Here is a 16,277-nt window from a genome sequence, read left to right on the forward strand (position 1 = left end):
GGCCCGGGCGTTCGCTTCTTGTGCCACTGAGGCAGGGCTGGTCGTGGAGAGACGGATCTGAGGGAATGCGGTTATTCTATCGCACGGCATGCCCTCGGGGAAAAAGGTGATCCCTTTTGGCCGTGTCTGGATAGAGCAGCAGTGAGCTGTCTCATGACTGTGTAACAAAATCCCACCTTTTCACACACACAGGTAGCCATTTCCATCAGAAGTCACCTTCCTGACACAGGCAAAATGGTCCTTTTCCACCGGGGAGCCTCCAGCCGTTACTGCTGCAGGGCCCAGAAAGTGGAAGAAGAAAAGAGAGCTGCAGGTGCTTGGGTTATGTAGGCTCCCAAAGCAGCATCTCTTTCTGTCATTGCATGAGGCAGATTGTTGACTGGCTGGACCACTGGTCTCACTCCAGTATCTTGGCAACACTCCATTGACTGAGTAGATGTTACTAGTTGAGGGTTTTTTAGCAGCTGAGAGAAAGCTGAAGGGGGTTTACCCCTCACGTGCGGACAAAAGGAAGCCTGGAGGTCACAGCTACAATGCCTCCAGAAGGCGGCAATCCCCACCGCAACACACAAAACGAAGGGGTAGAGCTCCTCACCCAAAGGAGCTTTCCTCTTGTTGCTGGAATGAAGGCACAAAAGCAAAGAAGAAAGGAGACTCCCCATATGTGTTCCACACAAGAATACCCCAAAGAGAAAGAAGAACAAAAAGCCCAATTTGTCAGAGCGTCCAGGGCTTTTATACTGGGTACGGAATAGGCGGGGAAAGGGATCTCAGCCAATGGGATAGGGACAAGCAGGTGGGGTTGACAGCAAGGGAACCAATGGGAACAACACATAGGAGTGACTTAGGGAAGGATCCAATGGGGCGTCAAGGAACAAAGAACTTTCTAGAACTGATACATATTAAACAAGGAATATGAATATACATAACTTCATACATAAACAGGATGGGGAAACATTAACCAATCAGGGGAAAACATGCAAACATCAGAACAAAGGGCTCATGGGTTCTCACCGTGACTGCAGTTATGTACTAAACTTGGGTTGCTGACCACTACAGCTGGCTGTTTGAGTTCTCCTCACGAGACGGAGTGGCTGGAACCACCTGTAGCACCAGAACTAAGAAGTACCAAGTCTTTTCAAAAGTGCTTTGAAATGTCTGGGATTAAGCAGCTGGTATAGGGTAAGGTTTTGCCACCGCCAAAACTCTTAAACCAGAGGTGAACAATGAGTTATGTTTGTGTTAAGTCAGGGGACCCAGTGAGAGTCTCCTATGAGCGCATGTGGTTGCAACAAGGACTGGATGGTGATTGGCCTTGTTGCCTAATAAAGATGACCATGACTGCAATGTCACTTCTGGCCACCCACTGCCATTGCAAGTTGTGCTGAAGGCAGTGTGTTTTCAGTGGAAGATCTGTCACTGGAGGTGCAACCTCCCTCATTCCATCTGCTCTCTACCAGGGACTTGCCATGGTAACACAACTGTGCCTACAAAACCAGTATGAAAAGATAAAGCTCACTGGAGCACTCCTAAGGTTCATTTAAAACAACCTGAGTAAAATTACTTCAGATTCAAAGTGATAAAGAGGCCTGGGGTATTACCAAATTAAGTATTTTCTTGGCACAAACCACTGTTGCTGTTTAGAGCACATCTTCTGTAATGACTGCCATTATGCTGTTAAATGTTACAGTACTAGGTATTTTTATAGGATTGAAAGGGCATCCTTCTGGTTTGTTTTTTTTTTTTTTTATGGATAGAAGAATAATTATATCCCATGACAAAAGCTGAGGAAGAGGAGCAGCTGTTCAGTCTTATCCAGTGGGAACTGTCAGAGCATATGGATCTATTTTTCCAATTTTAGCTGAAGTACTGAAGGAAATTGGCATTCTTGATTCCTTCTAACATAAAATAGAGCAGAAAGAAACCCTCCCTAATGCAGGCCATGATTAAATAATGAATTTTATTCATTTCAAGTAGGTTCAAAGAGAAAGCAACCAGAATACTTAGAAAACAAAACAGACAAATGCCAGGAGAATTCTGGAAGTTATTTTCTTGTATAAATGGGTGTCTTTCTCCACAGCTACTTCCTCCTTGAGCCTGCCTGCTGACAGGAGTTTTTGATATAAAAGTACAGGATAAAATCTGTGCTGTTCCTTACAACCCTATTCCTAGTACCCTCTCTCCATTCTAAGAAACAGATATTTGATGTCATATATTTGTGTAATCAGACCTAACCTTCACAGTTTAAGCCCAAATTAAAAATTTACTTTTAGGTTGATTTCACAAATTCCTTACAAAGATTTTTAAAGTAAAATGAACTCATCAATGCGAGATGCAACTCTGAAAAATTCCACATATTTCAAACTGGTTGGCATTCAGAATTTGGTAAAAAAACATGCAACCAACCGTAAAAGCAAAACAAACAGGCTGTGGGATGAAGAGGATACATTGCCCAACTATTAAAATCTGGAAAAGAGTAAGTAACAATGTACCAAGTAACAGCCTTTCCCATATCTTTAGTACTAGAAATACTGATATTTGCTCTATGGGGTAACTTGTTAGACAACAAGAAAATAGAGGCATTTATCTCCCTTTAAAAAAATCAGTAATGGATGGGAGGCTTTTCTGTTTTTTTCTGTTGACTATGATTAAAAAAAGATTCTGTTTGGGTCAGAAAAGAGGAAAACTGACATTAAAAATCACTTTGTCACAATGTTGTCTTTGTTCATGCTACAGAACGCTGTAATCACACCAGTGGAAACCAGGCTCCATCAGGTTCTAAAATGGACTCTGAAGAGATTCCTTCCTGCAAGACAATGGTGACCTCTGTTGTTCCCTGCTGTTGGTACCAGCCGTGATGTCTTCTGGTCTTGTGTCACCCACTAGTTCAGTAAGGCACTTTGAAACAAGCTGGCAGTTACTGAGGAAATACGTGCCCAAGTGTTGCATTCTAGTTTCTGGCCAGGAAAAGATGTGTCTATTCTGTACTCCACTTGGGAAATTTTTCCTTGAGGCTTTCCTCTCAAGAAGCCCCTAGTCTGGCTACCAGGTTTTCCAGCTCATAGCTGGGAATCACTGCAGGAAAGAACAGTTGCAAACATTTTAGACCAGAGTGCTAATAATAACACCTGCAATGTGTTATGAGAAAAAGCTGCAGGTATGATTATAGAGAAGGAAGTTGGAAGAAAGAAAGAACCTATTTTGAACAGACTCCATTCTAAAACTGAAGCTTAGATTTTAACAAGGTGTTGGGTTGCATGAATCTTTGTCTCACCCTAAAATGCATTTAAAAAAAAAAAATTTGGCATGCTTTCCCACTTTAGTGACCCAGACTTCGTAATTCCAAGGGTATTTTCCCTAGTGCAAGAGAAACTTCAGTAATTTTTTTTTTTTTAAACCTCTTTAAATTGCTGACATGAGGATATGAGCTGACATAGTTTGGAAACTGACTCCTTTCTCTCTTGGCAACATTTCCCAGGCAAAGTTCCCTGCTTTTTCCTTGGGTTTCTCCAGACTGATGATCTCCTCCATCATCTACTTACAGTCTCTAGAATGTCTCTATCATAGGTAGACACATCACTAAAGAAAGCACACAAATTCAAATCACTGGTAAGGAAGAAGGATGGAATAAAATAAATGTTCTGTTAGGAAATAAATCCCTTTTTGACCTACTATAGCTACCAGTAGATGAAAAAAAATGGGGAACAAAATTCAGCTCAGCCACAAGATTTGTATTCAGCTCTGAGCTTGTTAATTGTATTGGCTGTTCTGGAATGTCTCACAGAGAGAGAATATTTTGAAACCAAAATTGGCTTCCAACTCTTCTAGAAATAATTTTTGGCTTATTTTGATGCCATCAAACCTACAAGGGTTTTGGATGCCGTGGTTACTTTTCCTATAAATTTAGAAATACATCAGAAGTAGAAAAAGGAGAGTATCACAAAAGCCTTCGGTGTGACTAAAAACATCTCCTGAATATGGGCGGCAAGAAGGAAGAATTTTGCCCAGGTTTACTGGTGATGTCAGCCCTTGAAGAACTGAGACTGCACTGTTTCCTTTCAGGTTTGTGCCAGTAGGGAACCAGGGAAAGGCTCTTCCTTTCTATCCTTTTCTAAAAATGGGTGCAAGGTTTCCCTTTTTCCAGTCACCTTGGACTTCACCGGATGGGTTTTTTTTACTGAAAGATGGGAGCAATTTCACAAGCAGCTGCAATGGCACAGTGAAAAAGATCTGTCATACAACAGTTAACAGAAGTTCATAATATCCTTGAGATATACCCTTTTTAATGCTCATTTTTTGCCTGAGAACCAAGAAATACCACTTGACAATGTATAAATCTATATTTATGTCAATTCTTGATAACAAGCAGAAAATACATATCAGCAGAGTGATAAATCAGTTCCCCAGGGTACAGAGCAGCCACAAAAAAGAAATGTAAAAATAATCAATTCAAAGTATTTACAGCAGATGGAGCTATACATTTTGCTTTGATCATATGCTATATGGTATTCCAAGATAAAGTCTAGTTTGGCAAGGACTGTGGTAAGCCAGTGGTACTGTCTCACCAAGGAATGGATTTAGTCACAGAAGGCATCTCATAAATTGCTGCAATTAGCTCTCCTGGAAATCATCCTTGTAACATCAGTAGAAATAGCAACTCAAGAAAAGATTACTGCTGTATATTGGTGTCTTAATAAAGATCACAGCTCAAGTCTGAGGCTTTGCTATATCCACTCACCAGTTTGAAGGTTCTCCTGCCCCAGCTGGCTTTTGTTTACCAACCAGGTAAAATGAGCACTGAGGAGAGGATGAAGGTTTCAGTTTACACTAAATATGTGTGATGGCCACAGGTTATCCTTAGGAGGTCCGGGCTCCTGCACAACCAAAGTGCATACTCAGTGTGTATACTTGTGTAGGGCTCCTTGTTTGAAATGAACCCTGTGCTTGTCTTTGCTGCTGCCAAGATCCAGATGGATCCAGCATCTTTCCTATGCTACATGTGCATCATCTTCAAGCTAAGAAATTGTGATTACACAGCAAGGATAAGGGAGATTACTTTTGAGTTTCTATCAGAATTACTTTTGTCCTAGAGTAGTTAAAAGAAAACCAACAGTTCCTGTCTTACTATGTTTGAATTTGAACTAAAGTTTGGATCTCATACTATTGTAAAAGTTTACTCTGCTTCCACACACTGAGATGACCTATCTTGCCTGTTTGAACTTTACACCTCCCCAGTGCACTTGCAAATTCCTAACCATAGTGTCAGTAGTCAAAAAAAAAAAAAAAGAACCCAATTTAAAAAAAAAAATCACCAAAGTGTATTTAGAGATTTTAAAGTTTTGGTAAGGAAAAGTGCTAGATGCCCTATCCCTGTAAACATTCGGTCAGATTGGACAGGGCTCCGAGCAATCTGATTTTGGTGGAGGTGCCCATTGCAGAGGAGTTAGACTGGATGACATTTAAAAGACTCTTCCAGCCCAAACCATTCTATGATTCTGGAAATTGCTTTGTTAACAGGACTGGACCCAAATATCCCAAATTCTCAACAGCACCATGAGTATTCTCTTGCTATGTATGCTTAGGTGTGGGGGAGGATGGTCCAATAGGCAGGTACAGCTACTCCAGGACTGGCTAGAAACACTATGAAAGCATGTGAGATAATTTGATTTTGTAGAAGGATTAGAGGAATATTTACAAGTCCTAAAGCGTGATACCCATGAAGCTTTTAGAGAAGAAGCATTCCTATGCCTTTCACATATGCCATTTTCTTTCTCTGTGTTTATCCAATTTAGATATATTTTTCAGGAGACTCCATCATAGGGCTGATTCTGAACCGTATTGCAACTCTATTGTACTTTATTTTCTTTTTCTCATATACTGCAAACGGAATTAAGGTGTAGGGAGAAGTACATAGTAAATATGAAATGGTACTGCAACTAGTAATTTGCTAATCCACAAGTCTAAACATGTACAGAGAAACAGCCCAGATAAACTAATTGTAAGAATAGTAAATAATTAAGCACAACTGTTTTTGTAAGCTTTCCCATGGCTTGCCTTTATAATGCCAATTTCTATGTGTTAATAAATCAGTAATTCTTCATCTTTATAAAAATTAAAAAGCAGTTTGTTTATTGACCGGAAAAAAAGTTTAGATTCTTCCTCCAAAATGAAAAGTCACTTTCTGGGTAAGTGGGAAACTATGCACTTTATGAATTTGCAGTCTTTACTAAGGTCTTCTCTCCTAAAAAGTGCATTTAGTTTCTGGGCACGAAAATGTGTAAATAGAAAAAAAAAATACATATATATATATAATAGATAAAATATATAATAATAACAATTAAATTAAACAAAGAATCCACAAGGACGAACCCACAGGTAACAGATTAGATACAGGAAGCCTGTCCATTTATTTCAAAATTGGAGATTCTGTAAAATAAATTGGAGCTATTCACTAGTAAATACTACTCTTCTTACAGCATAACAGTTTCTAAAAACATTTTCTTCTGGTGTACCAGCTATACAGAAGAATGTAGTTTTTTCTCACAAAAATTAGCTATGAGCAACTAGTGCAAACATCCAATACAAGCCCCTCACTGAAAGTGTTCAGAAGAAATGTATTTAAAAGTACACGAAAATGCATTTCCTTCAGTTTATCTGGACACCACTCAAATCCTCCCAGCATTTGTTCTCATTTTAAAAAGTCATCATTCCTCACCACTTGCCAAAGAGAAACATGTATTTTAAATATTACATTCCTTACTTACAATGATTTATTTACGATGAAGTCCCTCATTAACTCTTTAGCCATCTAGTACTTTACATTTTAAACTAGAGAATTTTAACAAGAAAGGTAAAACAGTTTATTCAGCTTTTTACACAGCGGTATACAATAGCGCAAAGTGGTATGCCTACTAAAATGTTTTGTTCAAGACAAAAGTACAAGTTGAATTTTTTATTACAGTAAAAATACTTATTTGACTTGTGTAACGTATTTGGCATTAAAATGTGACTGCATTGTTTCTCTCAAGAACTGAGCAGCATATATGTTGAAATTTACTTGATTCACAGTAATTTTGAAATAAACGAGAGTGATTTTCTGTTACAGTCTTAATAATGGCCATGGACCAGGGACATCCCTGTACAAACTGGTCCTTGGACACAGCAAATCTGTTCTGTGAATCAAAGAGATTCCAGGAAGGCCCAGTGAAAATCATGAAAAATAAATTACTTACTTGGGGAGTAAGATATTACCTGGCCTGAAAATAGCAGTGATGGCCAGGAACTAGCCTTTCTTGGAATGGTAGGTTTTAGTATTTCTCACTAAGGTAAAATAATTTTTATTGGTCCTTCTAACATTTTCATGAAGAAAAAAATATATTAATCACTCAGGGGCCAATTTTATGTTCCAGATACATAAACTTAGACATTTCCCCCACTATGGGGAGAAAGTAAGATGGTTCTCATTTTCCAGTATCAGCAGTAGCAGCTGCTTGGAATGGAATTGTCAAAAGTGCCACTGATGTGGAAGGAGGTTTTCCATGTCTTACATTTAGTGGAGGAAAGAAATCCTTTGATGCTCCACAATTTCAGTTAAGATAACCCTGCAATGACTATGGCACTTGAAAAAATAAGGGTTAATTTTTCACCCTTTGTGAGCTTGAGTTGTGTGAAGCAATGGACAGAGTAAGTGAGCTACTCCGCAGAGAACATGACTTTTCTGTATCATTTAATGTGCGTGTATCCCATCCTCCTGCATGAATGGCTTCACGATCTTGGGCTGGTATGGGTGAGGACAAGCCATACTGTGTATCCTGTTTATATACAAACCTGGAAAGTGAACAATCCTAAATTGGGCAGCTGTAAATTAGTGTTATCAGTGGTGTGCCAGGGGACGTTATTTACCTGACAAAAACCTGCACAATGCAGAAATACAAAGGATTTAGTGGTTTTTACCTCCATTCAGATCTGTTGCCTATTAGCTCAAAGGAAACAGCAGGCAACCTATTGTCAGGGTATGAGCTTTCAGCTGTGGCAGTTTGGGAACTTCCACGGCCATATTCCAGCCTGGAATCTCACCCTGGTTTTCCAGTTATTTGTTCCCTACTGCTGTTCTCTTAATTCAAGATGGAAGTAGATATTAACTTCCTCTCTTTGGAGGGTTGATTCTGCAGAATTTAGGCAAACAAATGCTCTGTGTAAAATGGAGGTAACTGAAGTGAGTGGTGTATGGTTGGTGTACATTGGATTTGCATGGGCATTGCATAGGCTTCAGTGACTTCCTGGCCTATGTGGTTGATGTTGATTTAAGTGCTCTCAGGGCCAGATCTGGTAGTGTGTGCTTAGCACACAGATGTGTTGCACCGACTTCCACAGAAGTAGAGGAACTGAACACATCACTGGATGCATTCATGTTTGTGCTTGGCAAGAAGGGACTCCCAAGTATTTAAAGCTAGCATAAGTGATAAAGCACTATTACAATTATTATCATGTTAGATGGCTGAATGTGATACCACATACACTGGCCAAATTAATCTCCTAAAGCTCAGGTTCTGTGAGGGTTAGTGTAGAGACCCCTAAAAACCCCCATTGGATATGGCATGGTACCCCTGTAAACTCAATGGAGCACTACTTGAATAAAGAAGTTACAGTCATACTGAGCAGGAGTAAACTGAGAGTGTCCAGAAAACGTAGGGGATTTAAGTGTGTTTAGACGCCAAATATCAACATGTAGAAATTTCAGCCTCAGGAAGTTTTAATGGAAGAAAGTAGCTCACTCACTCAGTATATTTTGCAACTTTAGCTGAAAGTTTAACATCACAAAATGACATATTGCTATGCAGCTTTAAGAATCACACAAATGTATTCAATCATTTCCCCCACTTTTCAAATCTCCTGTTCATTAAAAGCTCTTCTCCTGTTTGCAGTTTCCAGTTTTCAAATGGATGACACAACCGATGCATAGCTTAATGTTCATTCTCATGAGTCATAATTAATAAATAATTGTATCACATACATAGAATTTTACAGGTACTCTTAAAATGGTTTTACAGTTCTATTAAATATATAGATAAAATAATCACTGCTATATAAAAAAAATCATTTTAAAACAGCTGAACTCTCAAGCTTTGCATAAAATTCTGTAGACACATTCATTACAATCTAGAAACTCAATAAAAATACATTTTAGAGCTCAATCTCTCAAAAATATTCATGGCATTGAAAATTGATTGTCATTTTTTACTGTAGTCTGTGCTTGCCCTGCCTTTGCACTGATAATTTCCTACAGTTTGGCAAAAGCTATATTCCGGTCAGTTTGTAGATTATGTGACTGTTTAACTCATTTCCTCAACTCTAAGTCATCTGCCCCATAAATGTTTAGCGGGGTTCTGTCTTTAATAGTGTATCTTTCCTTGCACTTTCTATAAAATCACAATGAAACACTTTGCAGTTAAGTTACATGACTACGATGACATTGAACCATCCTATTACAGTTGCCACTCAGTCTTTAATGCTGCTTCTGTGAACACCAAACATCCTTTATCCAGTGATCCTCAAGGCACTTCCTGATGCTTACACTTCACAATGCTCTGCTACCCACGTTTGCTCAAAACCGGTAGGTTTTAGAAAGAGTCTTAACAGATCAGTACCCCTGTGTATCTGAATTCAGCCACTAAATCAATATACCAAATGTGGTCAGTTCAAGCTTAGCATTTTTCAAAAACCCAGGCAAAAAATCAGGAAAAATTTCCTGTATTGAGACAGTGCACAGATCTGTTGGAAAATGGGTAGACAATAGATTGCCCACCAGCCTTTAAACCCTCCACTACCGCCAGCCAGTCCCCTGGGCAGCAAATTAAAACAGGCTTTGCCATAGTGAGTATTTCAGAATCAGGCTTTTAGGCAGTAGCTCAGAGTAGGCCAAACCCCAAAACGAAGCAGTGTTTTGAGAACAGGGCACTTGCATTAAGGGATTGGATCTTGCACTGTGGAAGAAGAGATGCAGACTCACGACTCAGTTTAACTGAGGGAAGCTGCTGCTTATGCAGATGTCACTCTTTACTGTTCCAGGTAAAGGCAAAACTCTGAAAGTTCAGTCTTTTTTTTAAGCAAAGTTGACAACATCAGTATTATCACTTTTAGTGCTTCACCCTGGATCTTCTCACCCATGGAATGGCTGGGTAAGGTACACTGCTTCTGTTACAGCACACCCACAATAAAACAAACCCAAAAAATTGAAAGCAATGTAATACCCACTATCATGGAATGACTTAGTATTTTTTTTATTTCATCTATTTTGGATGGAAGAAGCAATCTCTCAATGGGATAGGCTGGAAAGTGTACATCAACTGAAACACTGGTTGAGATGACCACTACAATTGCTGGATGCTGTCTGACATTTAAACTGCTCATTTCAATGTTTCAGTTACTGTTCATCAGTGGGAGGTAACAAAGAAAACCGTGGGTTTTCTCCTTCTTGGACAAAAATAACAGTGTAATGACATTTCTGGCATCAGTGCATTCCTGTTCACCTTTCCATTCTTCATGGATGTCAGTTGTTTAGATAAGACATCCAAAGAGCTCCTCATCCTGATTAATTTTCTTAGGAGGAAGGAAAGAAGACAGAAGGGAGCATATTTTACTTGATTGAACTTTGATAGCTGTAAAGCCCTATAAAGAAACTGTAATCCAACTCCAAATAGCCTCTGCTGAAGATTAATAAACATGGAAGAACCAGAGTAAAGATACAAAGGGTCAGAAAAAGTTACCATAAACCAAAGAAGCCTATGAAGAGTGGAACATAATGAAAAGCTGTCAACAGTTTTGCTCCAAACTAGTGTAGTACACTGCTGCTTGCTGCTATTAGATAGATGCTGTACCCCAGCCTGGTATTCCCTGGTTTTCAGGATAAGCATAAAATGTTTCTTGTACTAAGTTTTATTCTTTCAGAGGAAAAAGCACTAACCCTTCAGCTTTCTATTTTAGCCTACTTCCAGAAAGCACCTTCAAAAATTCTAATATAGGTTTTCTTTTGGAAGAAAGTATCACTGTCTTCCACAACTAGCACAAAAAGGTTCATGAATCACAAAATCAGATGACTCAAAATGTTGATTGCTTTCATGAACAAGATGAAAGAAATGTCTTTTTTTTACTTACACTGATTTAAACCAAATTAAGTTGGGACATTTGGATCTCTTCCTCCCAAGAACAATGGATCTTATTTCTAGGTTCATGGGGTGAATCCAGCTCTAGTCAACAGTGACAGGACAGAATAGGAAAGATTTCAGCTTTGTTGAAAGGTGTTCATAATTTTATCTTCAATGTTTAAGATCTCCTGACATTCCTTATTTCTATTGAATTCTAACTGCAGCTCAGGAGAAAAATCCCAGGGGAACAAAAAGCTTATGAAGAAGAATGAAGTGTGGTGGATGGTTACGATTACCCCAGCAGATAACATAACTACAGACAGGTTTCTAATACCTGCAAATAAATTGCTATATATTCTGATGTATCTTGATCCCAGGTACTATAAGTTCATCTGAAAACTTAGCCAGGGTAGGGATACATCTTATGCTACATAAAATATGTAAAACTTATAGCCACGTGATTTAATTTTCACTCAGTGTAAAATTATGAAACCCTTCATTTAAGGAAGTACATTGCAGTCAACCTTCCAAATTTTCAGGTGGAAGCAGCAATGTGATGTAGTCTCATAAAGCATACTGTGAAACTAAAAATGTGCCAATGAGAAGTAGTGACTTCACTAAAAGTCGCATGGAGAAGTTACTGCTATTGAATTGAAGACTTCTCTTTTGTCCTACAAAGCATGGATTACACTTTCTCTGGCAAAAATCCTCTACCAAATATCCTAAAGTGATCATTGATGTGGACAAAAATTACAAGAGGGAGAAGTAGCTCAGCTGTGCCCATGGACAAGCCACAGGAGTCTCTTCAGTTGTGCTAGGACGTCAATACTGGTTGTCAGCATTTCTCTGTATTTAGTTTTACATCTGTCATTTCTTTCTCAATTGATTTAGACACTTAAAAGATATTTCTAATTCTTTTACCATGCCCTGGTGCCTTAAGAGTAGCCTCAGCAAAGAAGGCACCTATTATTTTTTGTATCTGCAAAAGAGAGAAATCGTTATGCAATCTGTAAGTAAAAGCAGCAGAGAAACTAAAGCAGAAGCAGACTCAGAAGCACTGAGGTACCTTTAAAAAACTTTAGTTTCTGTTCTGAGATTTCCCATATAAACTCTCCTAAGAAGCAGCTAGCATGTATGTTCTTCACATTTCTCCATACGCAATTTACTCCTGCAAATCAAACATACCAAAAGGTGCAGGAGAAAAACGACTTTAAATCCTAAAAAAATCAAACTTCCCTACCACAAAACCCTCAACCTGATCTTGTTGTCCACTGGATTTGCTACTGGAACTGTAATCAAGTCTTGATGTGTGTTAGCTACCTGTAGCTCTGCTCTGCCTCCAACTCTTTCAAATAATTCCATGGAAAATGTGAAGAAGCATTTCTAGCCTTGCCCTTGCAGGTGGTCAGATCCAGAGGTAACTCAACACCATCCCTCTTCCGCAGCTGTTAGGCCCTACATAAGAAAATTAAGCCAGAAGAATAATTTTTGAAGACTAGAGCTCTGAATTGTTCATACTTCTACTGATAATTATCTGGTTTTATTTAGCATCTTATAAAGCAAGGCACAAATGTACAAAATTGCATCTACTAAATCGGATAATTTTTATATATATTTACACAATTACCATAATATAAAACGTGCTTTGACACTGTCATAGCACAACAGTAGTGGAATTGAGGACAACCTGATAATAAATACAAATACCAGGTCCTGGATTTCTGTTTGTGCTTCACCTGAAGGAACATATTCATATGCAGGTACACAAAGCAATCCAGCCACCATCTTTTATTTTCCACACCTCACACAGATCAAACTTTGTTGCTAAGAAGCTGTGGAAGGAGTAAAAGGCAGTAGACCAGCACCCAGAAGAAAATGACGAAGTAGAATAGCTCTGGCTGCTCAAAAATAGTAATCTCATGAGTTGGTGCTGGAGTCTCGCTTGCTTCCAAGTCCTTTTTCTTCCTGAAAATGGGAGAATTCAGTAAGAGGCAAGGAAAAGAAGAAAAAGCCTTCAGTGTTAATAATTACTGTGAAGATCACAGGGTGGACTAAAAGACAACAGTTTAATGAACCTTTTCAGTCTAGTCAGTTGGAGGGCCCCAGCTGGACTAGGAGGGGCATACTGGGTGTTAGCAGTGTGTTCCTTCCAGAGTCAACATATGTAGGAATCCATCTTCTGAAAACTCCAGACAAATTCTCAGATAGTTTAAGTACATGCCATTATATCACAGCCGTCTGATTTAAGATTTCCACCAGTCAAAAAGATACCCTTTTATTTTCAGAACAGTAAACAGAGTGCTGGGCAACATGTCACACTTCCACAGTTTCGTTTATACACTGGATGTGAGTTGATATATTTTCCCCAAATCATCTACTTTCAGAGCTCCTCATGCTAGGCACTAGAATATTAAACAGAAAAAGCCCAAGACTTCCAACCAAGAAACCAGCTAGTAGTTGGGGGTTTGCAGGACAGCTCCAAAATTTCAACTTTCCAAATTTCCAGCTGTGGTTCATAAGAGCAAAGCCCAATGGATTCTGCCAGCACCACTGAGCTCTCACCATGACAAGGAAAGGTCTTATTTGAAAAGGCACAAGATGATACAATCATTTTACTATTTTATATTACTGTAAGAAAAACACTCTGGTAAACTGTTTTTAATCTACTTTTGGAGAAAATTTGTGTTTTTCTGGCTTGGGGCATCCGACTGGATATATACCTGAGTATTACACAAAATTAGCTTAATATCAGCAAATTGTACAACTGATACAACTGTAGCAGCTATTTGTGTGGGGTTTTTTTAACAGAAGCATAAGTGAGACCAGGCCAGTGGATCCTGATAATATTTTGTATGTTTTCTGCATCTAAATATAGCAACCATTTTACCTAGAAGTTCTGAGAGGTACTATTCATACCATGTATACTATTAGTATCAGCTAAGAGGCAAAACCTAAAGCGATCCTTGTTTCTTATAGATATTTAGACCCTAATACCAAAGGGATGCACACTCTGTGTTCATGACGTGTCACCCTAAGTCTAAACTAAACACACATAAAAATTATCAAAACTCATAGATGCTCCAGCAGAGGCCAGACCTTCACTGAAGTAATTGACTTTCCCTGGCACTGATCTCACTAAACATTGTTTTGACAGTCTTCCAAACCTGGAAGGAGTCATCGCTGCCAGAGGGCCTAACATTTGAAGTTCGCCCACTCTTTTCTCAGCCTGAGATAACCACCACGTGGGGAAAACGCTCAGAATCTTGCTTAGACAGCTGAATCTTTCAGGTCAAGAAAAAGCAGTTTAGTCAAGGGACAGATTGAGCAATAGCGAAATTTTGTATCTTACACCTATGGGAAATGTGGACTCTGAGCCATTACAGAAGACAGTTGCTACCATTATAATTAATTTCCAGCTCCTTTTGTATCACTGCTAGTAGTACCTAGGAGTTATGGATTCCTTGAAAAAGTCTGTCTGAATAAGAACCACTCACCCAATGATTAATGGATTTTCACCCATATCTGTCATCTTCTGCTCGTTTACACCATAGGTTTCCTTAAACAGACCAAGAATAGATTAGATAACAAAAATAAAATTCAGCATCTCACAAAGGTGGTAACTGTGTATTTTATGCAAATTTTATCTAATGTTTGCTCAAATAAAATGAAAGTGTGCTTATAAACATATTCCCCGTCAGAACATCCAGTACTGCAGTCTGGTGCACACACAGAAAAGGAAAAAAGTTGTGAAATCAGATTTTTTTGCTTTCAACTGCTTTCATCAGTTGAATAAAGCTCCCCTCATTCATATGTATTTCTACTAGCTCTGACAGCAGTGCAAAACTAAAGCATCTGTGTGAAACCTCCCTTTCATTGAACACTGGTGGCAGCATTTTTTTTTAAAACTCCTATATGGTCAGAATTTTATTTTTGTGTTGAAAAAAAGCCATATTCCTACCCTTGCTCAGCATGACCAGATTGCTGATGCTGTCCCTTCCTTCTGACTTTAAAAATAAAAATCCAGACCTCAGCTGTATAGAGTGCTCTCAAGAAACCAGTATGAATCGCATCTGTCGTTAGGGGCGCAGTTGCATGTTACAACTAAAATTCTTTTAGGGTTAGCTGCTGATAATGTAATATACACTGCTACTGTGAGGAAAAGGGACGGAGCCCAATTTTTCAAAAACAGTGCTCTTCAGGAGACACCCAGCATTTTTGCAGGGCTGAGACCAGGGCACCAACATCATACAAAGAATTAAAGACTAAAAGAAACTGGGGCAGCAAACAAAGGCAGCTTCAAACAAGCAAAATGTTGCAGCTATACAGTTATGATGAAGTAAGATTTAAAGTTACAATAGATTTAACTGTAGTATTAGGTACTCCTTTGTGAATTTGTTCAATGTTCAGTTTAGTATGTATTTAGGAGAGTTCAGTAAAACTTTGCAACTATGCCTGGTTTTAGCACTAAAATTATTAGAAGTCACAAGACTTTCATACTGTGACAGGCCTTTTTACAGTGTGTGAACTTCTGGAGTTTAAGAGAACCAGAGAAACAGCAATATCTCCACACTCACCTCCTCAGAAGCATTATGAGAAAACCTTTTTCGGAGATGAATGTTGGCATCACTGTCACTGCTTCTGAAATGTATGTAAAAGCAAAGTTTTTAAATTCATAAAGCTAAGTTAAAAAGAGACACTGCAAATGGACATGACAGGTTTAAGCTACACAAAACCACAAATATGCATTGTTGTATGTATTAGAATATGGACTGGAATTTATCAGTAACATGATAAAAATGTCTTTGGGAAAATCCAACCCACAATAAAAAATTCATATGCTCAAAAAGAAATCTTTTCTGAAAAATTGTATCTGAGAGCATTTTTGCACCTTTGACATCATTAAGTGAGAGTATACCCAAGTTTTACAGCCATTGATATACAAAAAATTTGGACTGACAGGGAACAGAAAGCTTGAAGGGGAGAACAAGTTTTTCTAAGCAAACTCTCAAATTCATTAGAGTGCTCCAGTGCTAAGCATCAACAAATTATGGTTCATGTCCCACTCAAATAGATTACCTAAGAATAAATTAGAACATAAGAAAAAACAGAACTGAATGGTCCAAAATTAGCTGA

At 38.6% G+C, this 16,277-nt stretch overlaps 1 protein-coding gene across 1 annotated transcript in view; it reads right to left on the reverse strand.

Annotated features, from left to right (window-relative positions):
* Positions 1–6,376: 6,376 nt before the first annotated feature.
* Positions 6,377–16,277, reverse strand: part of CLMN (calmin) — a 29,767-nt gene continuing 19,866 nt past the window's right edge. The window contains exons 12-14 of the mRNA XM_017728932.1: positions 15,719–15,782; positions 14,639–14,700; positions 6,377–13,109 (exon numbers count right to left, since the gene is read on the reverse strand). Coding sequence (XP_017584421.1) covers positions 12,956–13,109; positions 14,639–14,700; positions 15,719–15,782 — 280 coding nt within the window. The 3' untranslated portion in view covers positions 6,377–12,955. The remainder of the gene's footprint in view (positions 13,110–14,638; positions 14,701–15,718; positions 15,783–16,277) is intronic.

Source organism: Corvus brachyrhynchos, unplaced genomic scaffold, assembly GCF_000691975.1.
Source record: "Corvus brachyrhynchos isolate BGI_N302 unplaced genomic scaffold, ASM69197v1 scaffold1, whole genome shotgun sequence".
Classification (NCBI taxonomy): domain Eukaryota; kingdom Metazoa; phylum Chordata; class Aves; order Passeriformes; family Corvidae; genus Corvus; species Corvus brachyrhynchos.